This window comes from Pholis gunnellus, assembly GCF_910591455.1.
Source record: "Pholis gunnellus genome assembly, chromosome: 15".
Classification (NCBI taxonomy): Eukaryota; Metazoa; Chordata; class Actinopteri; order Perciformes; family Pholidae; genus Pholis; species Pholis gunnellus.
Window position 1 is genome coordinate 22,055,836 of NC_136542.1, and position 12,820 is coordinate 22,068,655.

At 38.7% G+C, this 12,820-nt stretch overlaps 1 protein-coding gene across 2 annotated transcripts in view; it reads left to right on the forward strand.

The window, feature by feature from the left end:
• babam2 (BRISC and BRCA1 A complex member 2) overlaps positions 1-12,820 on the forward strand; it is an 88,018-nt gene that overhangs the window by 5,738 nt on the left and 69,460 nt on the right. For both annotated transcript variants that reach the window (XM_079175106.1, XM_079175107.1), the window contains exon 4: positions 1,661-1,755. In XM_079175106.1, coding sequence (XP_079031232.1) covers positions 1,661-1,755 — 95 coding nt within the window. The remainder of the gene's footprint in view (positions 1-1,660; positions 1,756-12,820) is intronic.

The window sequence follows — 12,820 nt, forward strand, 5'->3', positions numbered from 1 at the left end:
GAGAACAAAATATCTAAATCATGTGCAATATAACTTTTTTATTACTTTTCAATATCATTGTCAACATTACGCACAATATTACTTTTGTATTTTAGTTTGTAATAAGCACTGGTTCAAATCTTTTGTTGCTGTTGTTTGCTTTTTCTATTTTTGTTAAATAGTTTTTGCTATATTTATATATGCTAATCTATTTTTGTATCACTCTATTGTTCATACATATTTATATATATTTGTTGGAATCTTTGATCAATCTCTGGCACAATAATTTCCTCTGGGACTAATAAAGTTCTATCTTATCTTGTGTGAAATTAGGGTTTTACATGTATATTGTGATGGAACCCTTTCTTTACCCTTCCATTAGAGTATAGTATGTATCTATCGTAGTTGGGGAAGAAACCTGAAACCGGACCAGAAAAACTACCAAAACCAGGCCAGTGGCATGTGACGTCTCTGCAGCTGTTGCACTAGTCGCTGTACCTTCCTGTGCTGTGGCCTGAGGAAGAACGTTTGTTTAATCAGGGATGCTGGGCCGCAGGTTGGTGCCAGTCTGTGTGTGCAAAAAGGCACGGTGCACTCGGAACAGAGCTAAGTGCTATTAATGCGAGCCCAGCCCCTCCCACTTCACCGCTGTGACTGCCACTGCTAAACTACCATTTGTGGCCTTTGTTGCTGTTCGTATTAAGCCCTTATGACCTCAATAAAAATGATAAAGTCTTGCTGAAATAGAAGCGAGACTTTGAGAAAGGCACGGCATGTAGCGGCCAGACTATACTTTTCTTCGCCGTCTGTATGAACAAAGCGGTGTTTAAAAGTCCATGTAACCTGTAAAGGTTGCACTTTTAAGACCTCCATTTTCCCTCTGGAGCCGTGCCAGCACATCTCTGACAGACTGCCAGTGGTTTCAAACAGATTTACAAGCCGTTCCTCTCGTCTCCTCGTTTGACTCCTTTCTAAAAAAAAAACACTTCCATGTGTGTGCTTCTTGCTGTGGCTGGAGCAGCAAAAAAGCGGAACAGAACAGTCTTGCTGCACAATAATAGGCTTGTGTAACATTTTAGCACCTTTTGGTTTCACTCCTTTCAGATCAGAAAAAAAAAACTAAAACCATATTTGATTTTTGCATCGCTTATTGTGTGCTATTTTAAAAGTATCTGCAATTATCTTTCCAAGACGGACCTGTTTGGCAGGATTTGAGTGGTTTCAATGGTAAATGTCTAGTTTGCTCATTACTGTAGGTACAGCAGCCGCAGCAACAAAAAACCAGCCGCCTTAAGAAGTTATTACATGTCAAATTCAGATTGAAGACTGTCCAGGTTAACATAATGTCAAAGAGTTCCCTCTGCAGTTTCCATATCTTGAAACTAGATGGAATAACGCAGATTGCCACGTTAATATAAGAAGTAAATGACACATATTTTCACTTGTTGACATTTTAGGGCTCAGTTAGACACAAAATGACATGTAAAGATGGAGTTTCTTTTTGCAGAGGGTGCAAATATATGAAAATGAGCTCATATCAGTTCAAAGTTAGGTTGATCCATTGAGACTTTGAGGTCATCTTATAGCACAAAATGACATGCAAGCAAAGTCAACTTTTTGAATTCATGTCCTCCATATCAATCTTCAATCAGCTGATCATTTTTTCCTTCTTTCCTCCCAGGGGATATCATATTCAATGCACAGTATCCAGAATTGCCACCAGATTTTATTTTTGGAGAGGATGCCGAGTTTCTCCCTGAACCCTCAGAACTACCAGTGAGTATCTACGCTCGTGTGAGAATCATTAATTGCAAGTTTTTTTTCTTTCTTAATTAGAAATGTGGTTTATTTTACATTGAATGTATATGTTTTATTTGACTACTCTTTTGCACAAGAAAAACAAATTTACCACATGATTTGTTTTTGTTCTTTTCTACTAGTTAAAAGCCAGATCTTTTCATTCATTTGCCACATTGCATGGTTCTCTTATGTGGTCCTAAATGTCAGACAGATGCGTCAAATTGCCGATCATAACTTCACTGATCCCAGTAGCCGGAGGGAGTTGAAGCAGTGCCTCATACACACTTAAGCCGCTTTCCCACTGGACAAAAAAAACCTCTGACATCTGGCTTTTGTCTTCAGTGGGAAAGGTTACAATCAGCATTCATTCCCGAGACAAATGACACTTGTAGTCACGGGTGTTTATCCGCGCCAGCTCTGATCGGCAGCGATGGAAACATGACATGAAACACGACATGGGTGGATACGCTCATTTTTGTCCCTTTTCCGGCGCGATACTATGACTGCTATGGCGACCAGGTTGTCGTACAAGACATGTCATACAGTTTTGCCAAAAACTAAATTATACTCACCAAGCTTTCTGGTCGCTTAGCAGCAGCTGAGTTGTGGCAAGGTACAGTGTGTGTACTGGTAGCTCCGTTAGCTGTTAGCAGTCAGCCAAACCTCCTTACAAAACAATACAAGTGAGCCAACTAACTATCAGTGATGTACGCTACCAATGGGCTGTAAAGCGTCATAAAACACACCTTGTTCAAACTTCTAAACAAGTGGCGATGTATGCAGTCAATGGCCGAGGTGCAGCAGTGTGTGCACTGGTAGTTCTGTTAGCCGTAAGTGGTTAGCCAAACACACCGTCCCCAACAATAAAAGTGAGCCGCAAAGCAACAGCCGATAAGGTACGCAGCAGTACTGGTAGTTCCGTTAGCTGTTAGCCAAACACAATTCATTTCGTTAGCTATTGGCCAGACACATCGCAAACTGTTATACCTCGACTGTGTCTCTAGGCGCAGAGTAGGAGACAGGGGTCAGCGACGCACTCAGCTTTTGTTATCACTAGGTTCAGAGTGGTGTGTGAGGAGTCGGCAGGCAGTAGAAAACAGGCAATAAAAGAAAAGGTTTGAGTCGGAGGTCCTTGAGCATGCAGCCAATAACTGGGCATCCAAAATAGTATGCAGTTTACTGCAGCAGAATGCGAGATTCTGTTGTATTTAATTATGCCATAAACTCTGTTTTGACTTACTAGTTATCTGCACACCTGATTATCTCTGTGAAGCCATGATTCTCTGGCAAGCTAGCCTAAACAGGATGAAGGGACTGTACTAGTTTGTGTAGGACATGCATCAGTGTTGTAGAACTCGAGATCGGTCTTGAGTCAAAGAGAACTCTTTTATTTCAAGTTAGGGGATATCACTAAAGTGCCTGTGCATTGTCTGATTTATTTGTTAACATCATTACTTTGAAAGCTCATAGAAAACAAATGGAACTTCCCCCCACATACAATTCACCTCTTGCAATGCCTTTTGATTATTTTATCATTTCACATGGTACACTTATACATTCACACATATACAATGTACATGGCACTGAATGAATAGGAATCTTCATTATTTTTTTTTAATGGGAAAGTGGATCTTTCAGATTAGTTTAAAGGTGTGTTTTGTATGTTCCACATTTAAGTGCGTCATGCAGTATGGGACTCGCACTGGTCTGGTCTGGTCTTGTGTCAGTTTTAATACACTTGGTAATGTCTCGGTTCAGGTGGTCTGGACTACAACACTGACATGCATGTGAACCAGCACTTGTATGATTGTCATTAACATCATGGTTAATGCTTCCAGGAAATGTACCTGCAGGGCAGGATCTTATAGAATCTTAGTTTGTATAACTTTTTTAACATTAAGATCTTTGTTTCCAAAGAACTTGTTTCCAATGTTGACATAACTTTTAACTTTAACCAGAAAATGTTGATATAAAAGTATCTAGACTTAAATAATTGTATGTCTAGTATGATAACTGGTTTTCTAGGACTGATTGCATCAGCACTGTCTAGTTTCAAATGGGGTGTGGTTTTAATGTTTGTATGGTATTACAAGCTGCCACACCACAAAAAGTGGTTACGACATGACCGTCGGTTACAGATAATGTGCATGCATTTTGTAATAACACTTAATTTGCAATCCTTAACAATTACTTTAATGGTCAGATCCTGCTATTTATTTTTTCAACGGTAGAAAGGAATACTTTACATATTCTGGTCATTTTACAAATGGGTTACTTAACAGAGGTATTCTAAAATCTAGGAATAACACATCTCCAGCATAATAAACCTTTCATTTATTTTTGTATGCTCTTTCTTGTCGGGCACTTAGGTTCCTCTCAATACTTTATACTCCATTTTAAGTCAAACGTAGCAACAACAAAATGTGCATCTCTGTCTGCCCAAATGTAGAAATCTGTCACAGAAGCTTGAATGTTAGTGATAAAAGAACTTGTTTCCAATTAGTGATAAAAGGCAGTTTTATTTACTTGGTGGAGTCTGTGGGAGCTAAGCTAACTGAATGGCATCTCAATGATCTATTCTGATTTTGCAAAGATCTACAGGTTACAATGGTTTAAAGTATCACTAAACAGACTAAATGTTTTTGCAACCATCTCTGTAACTGAATCTGAAGACTGATATGCAGCTCAGCAAAGGTTTGGTGTCATGATTTGTTATTGTATAGTTGAATTCAGAGACATTTTTGTTTTATTGAAAAACACATGATTCCTAATTTACAGTGCAATTGTTGGACACAAAGATTTTTCATTTGTGCGTGAAAAAATTCATATGAAAAAATGTATTTGGAAAATAAGTGGAAAAGGAAAAATGCAATGCAAATGTACTTCAACGTTCAAGTAAAATAGTGATGACAGATGTTACTGATAATAAACCCCTATAATAAAAGAAAGCATTAAATGTAAAAAAATAATAATTTGTAAATACACATGCACAAGAAAATAATAGAAAAAAAACATGTGTGTATCAGACATAGACATCTATGGAAATCATAATCAGAAACGGTTTATTGTCAAGTACGTTACACATACAAGAAATCTGCCATAGTGATTGATACGTGACATATATATATATATATATATATATATATATATATAAACATACAATTGAGTGTGTGCAAAAGCTGTTAAGTTGTCACAAATTATCCCTTCACCCATATGTTTGAACGTGCAATATCTGCACATGGCAACTATGGTATGGCTAAGGTTAGGGAAAGATAGGCAAGTATAATATTGCTTATATTCTGTTAGGGTCAGACAACTAAAACACAAGTCTGTGACAGACTCGAACTCCCGTGTCCTGCATGAAAGTCTGTTGTGGTACACGTCCATCCACCACCCAGACCTCTACACCCTTACTTCTGCTTCTCAACATATAGGGCACCCAACTTCCTGTATTGGTATTGAATGTTGGCATTGAACTCAAACCATTTGGTGCAGAATTTTTCAATTTGTACATAATTCCTGGGGTTACTAGGCTAAACTAAACATTTGTATCCTATTACATCTAAACATAGACTGTATAAAAATAATTGAACACTGTGACATCACCCTTTGGTTTGTGGACTACCTTTTCGAAGCCTTGCGTTTGGCATTTCGGCTGTCACCATCTTGATTTTTTGGAATCAAAAACATGCTTAAAACAAAGTGTACTTACCAGTAAAAACATTGTGCTGACTCCTTAGTGTCTTTTACTACAACAGAACACTGAACAACGCCCTAAAGCGTACACTGCTTTATTGTCTATATGACTCTAAATGGACCATCATTTACTAAATGAACATCATGCTGTATTGAAGAAGACTTGAAACTAGAGCTTGAGACCATAAACTCATGTTTACAATGTTTACTGAGGTAATAAATCAAGAGAGAAGTAGAGTCATTTTCTCAATCAGAGGAGATGGCCTGATGGCCATGAGACAGAATGCAAGTTTGAGGCACTTTTGCATTGGCGCCACTTTTCAGACCAGGGGGTTGCCACTTGGCTCTAAACCAATCAAATAAAATGCCTTGCGTAATATTGACTAGGAAATGAATGTCCATTGGCTGTTATCGAATCAGTACAGTGTACACTAGGGAGATTATTAGGCCTCGGCAGAGATCTGCAGTCTATTGAGCACTTCCTTGTTGTTAAGTTACTACCATGCAGTTATCCAGTGCTATTTTTGAAGCCGCCTGGCACGTAGAAGCTAAATTCCCCTGCTTGTGTCAGAGTCTGGGAGAAGAGAGGGGAGTATTGCTCACCGTCTCGCAAAATCCAGCTGTGCACATAAGGGGAAGTACCTCTGCTGAGCCAGTGCTCGGCCGCCCAGACGCATGTTTATTTTCCTCATATTCTCGACATGTTTTGCTGTTCATGCTCTCATAATCCTCCTCCATCTGTCTCTCAGCCTGAGATCCTCCTCTCCTACGCACTCCTTTTTTTCCTGTACATTTTCAGTAAGTACAACCCCCTCTAACTCTTAAAAATGCTCAGTTCCCAGCAAGTCCTTCATTTCCCCCATATCCCCTGAGAAATGCTTACCATCAGCACTGGCAGTGTGGACTTAGAAAGAATCTTTTCATAACAAAGGGACAAAGTGTATTGATACAATAATTCTGCTGATTAATGACAATAAGAATGTTATTGTGTGCTACAGGTGATGAAAAGGCTGTTAATAGATCAAATCCATAGGAAGTAAGTACTCTTCAGTTTTGGCCCTCACAAGCAATATGTTTCTAGACTTTGCTGTCCATCGGGGGTAAACATTAGGCTAATTTTAGGTCCTCTGTCAGTGGCTGGTGGAATTCTTGATGTCTCAGCAACACACAGCTCTTGTTTACAGCCGGCCAAGGGTATCATTAGCTGCTCTGTTTGGACCCGTTGTTTTTCCCTGCTGTCACCAGGCCTCGAGTAGGTTAGTTATCCATGCTTCTGTTTAGACAGAAATGTAAAAAATGACAGGACTTAAATATGATACATCCACAGTCATAGTGTCCATATTGGAAATGTTATTTTTAAGTTTCTGTTAAGTTTTGACTTTCAGCATGTTTGGGTTTGAGCCAGATCAAAGCTGTTTGAAAGTTCTCATATATTAGATTTTGTGTAAGCCGCATCAACATTTCTTAGTTATTTGTTAGCCAAACTACAAAATGAAATCGTTATCTGGGTAAGGTGAATTGCAAGCCATGGTCAGATAGATACATATAATCAAGAGGAACCACTACCGGGAGGAGGAGGACTCCTCTTAACTCTTTGTCCGTTTAGTTAAAAAAATGTAGTATTGCCATATTTTATAGTTATAGGAGAGATTAAAAAATTCAGTATAGCATACAAATGTGTTTTTTTAACATTTCAATTATATACTGTAAAAATATGGAATACAGCTCTGCCAAATAGGGTTTTTTGGGAGTTGTATGCCACTCTGTATAATTTGGAGTTAGTAAGAATGGCGGTCAGTAACAGTCTTGTGTTAGCTGCCCGTGAATGTCCTTTTCCAGTCTTACACCTTGTAGTTAGATATCTGCTGAGTGCTGACCAACAGCTGAGGCTAGCAGATGATAAACAATAGTCGGAAACTTTTTAATTATATCACATTATCAAGATCTCCAGCAGCTGCTTAATCGGTCAGTCTGTGAATTTTTTAACATTAGCTCGGCTCCCAAAGGGGAGACTGAGAGCTGTCGATGTAATCAATTCAGAGGATATGTTATCTTTAGCTTTAATTACCACATGTGACTTACCAGCAGTTTGCTATAATTCCCATAAGTGGAAAACTGTGTTAATTCTAAATATAAAAAGACTTTTGAATGTAATGATTAGAGTAATAAATTAGTTTTGTGTATCCCAGTAATGTAGTTATTATCAGTAAATATGAACTACAGGACATTGGTCTGGTGTACCTTCAAGCCGATCTCATCATCACCCATCGTCTATCGGTCTGACAGCGATAAGCCTCTGGGGGGGGAGGAGCTATATTTCTGGGGCTCCAGTGTAGCCAATGGATACGCTGCTCATTGTTTACAGTCCAATCAGCAACTTAAGGTGCGAGGCTGGTGTTGGAGTTGAAAGACAACATGTATGTGACTAGATTGTTTAAGAAGTATCCAGTTTACAAACTGGTTTTAAACGGATACAAAGCTAAATCATTGTGAGACGATAGCCGGTTGGTTCTCAGATTGCATTTCGGCCAGTGCATTCTGCGTCTTTTGCCATTTACCTGCCGAAAACCAAAACGGTTTCAATACCAAAAGCTTGTGTCAATGGCCTACAAATTCTGCAAATGACTGCAGAATTTGTTTGCAGAGATTACCTTCAGGTACAACACACTCCTGCCTCAAACAAAGAACATGAAATACTGCAACAACAATAAATCCTCAAACCTTGATGATGAAGTGATTATTAGGAAAAGCCCAGTAAACATTTCAACCACAATGCATAAGTATGGAAAAGACTTTAATACCCCAGCTGAATGACGAGAGGCCACATGTCCCTCAAATATACCTTTTTATTGCAGAACAGTTCCATGAGCCGTAGAATATGAGAAAAGTCTGCCATGAATTTATTGAGGTTCACTGTTGCATTGTTGCTATGGTGCAAGGGTTCACTGTAAGTGCAAATGCAGGCTAAATGGCATTGAGATCGTGGCTAATTGGCCACCCGGGCAGCCCCCTACCTCAGATTGTTTTGATATATAAGACTTGTTTTTAACTGACCACTCATCTTAACCCTCGCTCTAGCTTGATGAATCTAATGCTGGTAGGGCTTGCGGAAAGGCATCTGCCGATCTAATGGGTTTATTTTGGGCAGAGAGGGAGCCATTGTTCCTTTTTAAAACGGAAATAAATCTTGAATTGGAACTTTAATCATTACTTAACCACTCTGACACATTTATAGCTCTCTAAAGTAAAGATTTAATTGGTTCCAGTCAGCAGTTAAAAGACAGCGTGTGAGGGATTACTTAACTGTGGTGAACATCATGTAGAGACTGTAAAGTTTGAAATAGTATAGATCATGCAATGTTAATTTTACCATGGGAACTAAATGAATGATGTTGGACTGTCGCAGTCTAGGCTTAGTGCAGGGTAGCCCAGGTTAGTCCAACTCAGTTTCCTGTAAGGACTTACCGTCTAATACAACAGCCCTTCAAGGCCAGGAAATGCCTGAAACTAGTACAAAATGTCGTCCAACCTTATCTAAATAGAAAAGGTTTTATACGTCTTGCGAATGGCCACAGTTGAAAATGTGGCAAAAAGCCTGTACATTAAGTGGTTTGGAAATTTCGTTTTGAGAAAAAGGACGTGATGTCATGATTGTGACATGGTTATGAAGAGATATTGATCGGAGCAATCGCAAAGTATTAACAGTGTATGAAGGAGATTCAATTCAATTTAATTTTTGTATAGCCCAAAATCACAAATTACAAATTTGCCTCACAGGGCTTTACAATTTGTACACATGTGACATCCTCTGTCCCGGAACCCTCACATCAGAACAGGAAAAACTCCCCCAAAAACCCCTTTAACGGGGAGAAAAGAGGAAGAGACCTGTGGGAGAGCAACAGAGGAGGGATCTCTCTCCCAGGATGGACAGAAATGCAATAGATTTCATGTGTACGGAATGAACAGCATAACAGAATTACAACACATTCAATGTATATGACAGAACCACGGCGGGAGGCAAGACCAGGTCCAGGTATAACCCGGATCCACAGGAACCTGTGAGGCGAGAAAGCACAGAGACTCTGGTGAAGAAGCAAGGTCAATAATGTGCATTGATTGTATCGGTAATAAAAAAAGAAATGTGAGTAATAATAAAAGTGATATTAGCAGTGGGAGTCAGCAGGGCCATGGCGGGAAGAAGGACCAGGGTCCAGATATAACCACGATCCATGGAAACCTGTGAGGAGAGAAAGCACCAAGACTCCGGGGAAGAAGCAAAGTCAGTAATGTGCGTTAATGGTATCGGTAATGGGGTTAATAATGTTAATAATAACAATAGTAGTAGGTGTCAGCAGGGCCATGGCTACAGTCTGTAGTCTGGTGGTGTGATATTTGCGCTAATTACTAAACGTGGTGGTGAAACATGTCAGAACTAGAAGCGCACTCGGAAAGCGTAGACGTCTGCCAAGGCCATGCCCTATCTCGCAATGTTAGTGAAAGTAAAAAACTAATTGTGTATCTGCCCCGTGATCCGGATCCATTCCAAAGTGTAATGGGTTCTTTCTTGGCCCATGCTACACCCTTCATTAAATAGAGGGCCAGTCATTTTTGTGACCAACGTACTAAGCAGAATATTTTACAGTGTAAAATTACCTTGTCAGCACTCTATGATGGATAAACTACGTAATGCTGTGTCTAAATTACCTCAAACCTAGTTTTGCTAATATCAACTGATATATCGTCTTGGCTTAAATCCTATCTTTAAGGGGGTTATAATGTTCATTATTTGTGGCTACTTATCTATTTCCACACTGTTTCCACTATGGCTTATCAGCGGCAACACACCCTATTCCAGGCAATACAACAGGCTAATTGTGATAAAGCCCAGTGGAGAGGAGTTTGGCAAGATGTGTGTTCACCAAACTTAGTGACAGGAATACAACAAAGTAGATCTACCCATAAGTTGCTGGGAAAAATGATTAGATAGGAGGAAATGACAAAGACAGAGGCCAGATAAGAGGAAGGTGGGGAGCAATACCACTTAAATATGAGCCCTAACCCTATTTTTCAGGCCTCTGCTCGAAAATTGCATACCCATACTAAAAAGAGTGTATTTCTGCAACTACAAGGTCAATTTTAATAGTTTTGATGTTATAATAAAGGTAACACTCGTACAGCAGTTTGGCTTTATTTTGAGAGCCAGAATCCTCTCTGAGCCCTCTCTGTGTGTCTCTGTCATCATGGAGTTTGGCTGACTCCAGTTCCTCTGTGTCTTCGCGGACCTGTAAGTCAGCAGCCCATTGTTTCACGGAGAGAAATATTGAAGATATCTCCGGAATCTGTGTAGAATTGGCTTGCTTTCTGGTATCTCGGTTTTCCGTGTTAGCTTGTAGCTTTCTCTTGGTAGCTCCGACCGGAGGCGAAATATGACTGATATTTTGGTAATTATTATAGTTGTTTGTTTTAGTTGTGTAGAATTGTGTTTGGAGCATGTAAAAATGGCTTACATGATCTTGTAGCCAAGACTTTTTTCTTTAATTGGGTATATAACATGTGTATAACATTCATTATATTCATTCCTGAAAAGTGCATTGTACGACACTCTGTACGCTAAACTTTCTGGATGGACGACCAAATGGTCCGCGGTCGGGCTGAGTGGAACATGTATGTTGCATAACAAGGTCATTTTTTTCTTCCCAAATTCAGTAAATGTTGTCTATACAAATATTTCTGTTAAATTATATTTTTGTTTGAAGTAAAAAATAAGTAATAATAATAATAATTTAATTCAGTATATACACACTGCAGCATGTCTGTATATGATAGTTATGATGCTTTGCTTGTTTTTGCTTTTTTCATTTTGTGATTTTGATGTAATCATAAATTGTCTGCCTCTTGTGATTTGTGAGACACACCCACATATGTTCAGTGAGTTAAGGTATTGCAATTTTGCAAAATTAAACGATATGAGAAACCATTCTATGGCAAATGTTAACAAAAAAAAAAAATAGCACTTCTTAATATATTTCCTTACTTTCATTAATGCCATAACAATTACATTTGTTTTTCAAATCTTGAATGATTCCATTACATACAATATTTATTTTTATTATTATCAGCATTGTGTGTCAGTATAGTTCAACAACACTCAGCAACATTAGCCATGTTCCCATTCACTTAAATATATGAACATTTTGAAGGTATAGTGTAGGTATTTGAGAAGCTTTGGAAGCGACAGAATTTGATTAAAGTTCCACAGTTTTGATGCTCGCGTGAGGTGGTTTTTGCATACATTTAACTGACATGACTGATCAGCTGTTTTTGCTGTCTTCTCAGATATTTCTATAATGTGCAAATGTTTGCCTTCGTTTCCAGAACAATTAAAACTTGCCCAATTGAAACATATTTCGGAAGACCTCTCCATTTTTCTATCGTAGATGGCCAAGGCGTCTTGTTTTCTTTCCGGTTTGCAACTGCTTTCTCTTCTATTCTTTACTGGTGAATTACATTCATGCGTGAAGCATACTTTTAGCGACCACTTATGATCAAACTTATTTTTAGATTGAGTTTTCTCATTCCAAACTAGTTGATTGAAACACACATTTTTTTTCAAGACTTTTCAAAAGTTTGCTTAAAATTTGATTTGACATTTGAACGGAAATACGGCTTTTGTGTGTGTCTGTGCGTTTGAAGCTGTTTGTCAGGTCTTTTTCCTTTAGCAATAAATGCTAGTAACTAAGCTAGCTAGCAAGATTTCAGGACAACACTGGCAGCTTATGAGTTGATGAATGTTGTTTGGACTGGGAGGCAAATAAAAAAAATGTGAATTACAAATAACATTCCGATATGTTATCTATTATTATAAATTATAATAATTACAATTTCAGAATGATCTTTTGAATGTTTCAGCTACATTATCCCCCAGTTATAAGCCTACTCTTATATTTATTTAATATTTTAATACATGCAAGGCATTTAAGTACAACTCTGTCATTGAACAGACTTTACTACTTACCTTTAAAGTACATTGGTTCTTGTGATACCTCAATGATATAGACTTATATATAGCCAGCACATAGGCCAGAGAACACTAAATCTGTCTTTTACTGTAAGATAGGGTTAAGTATACCCTTTTCTACTCGCCTCATACTACTATTTGTCTGCCCCTCTGTCCCCTTCTTTGTGCCTAATGTATCATTTGTCTGGTCTAGACTTGTCCGGTGATGCGTGCAGGCACTAAACATTTTGGGAGTTCCCCAGTGTTTAGCATCTTTCTCAGTCCGTGTGTGTATGCGCCCGGGACCTGGGGTTAGCCTCGATGGCCTCTCTAGATACAGCATCAACA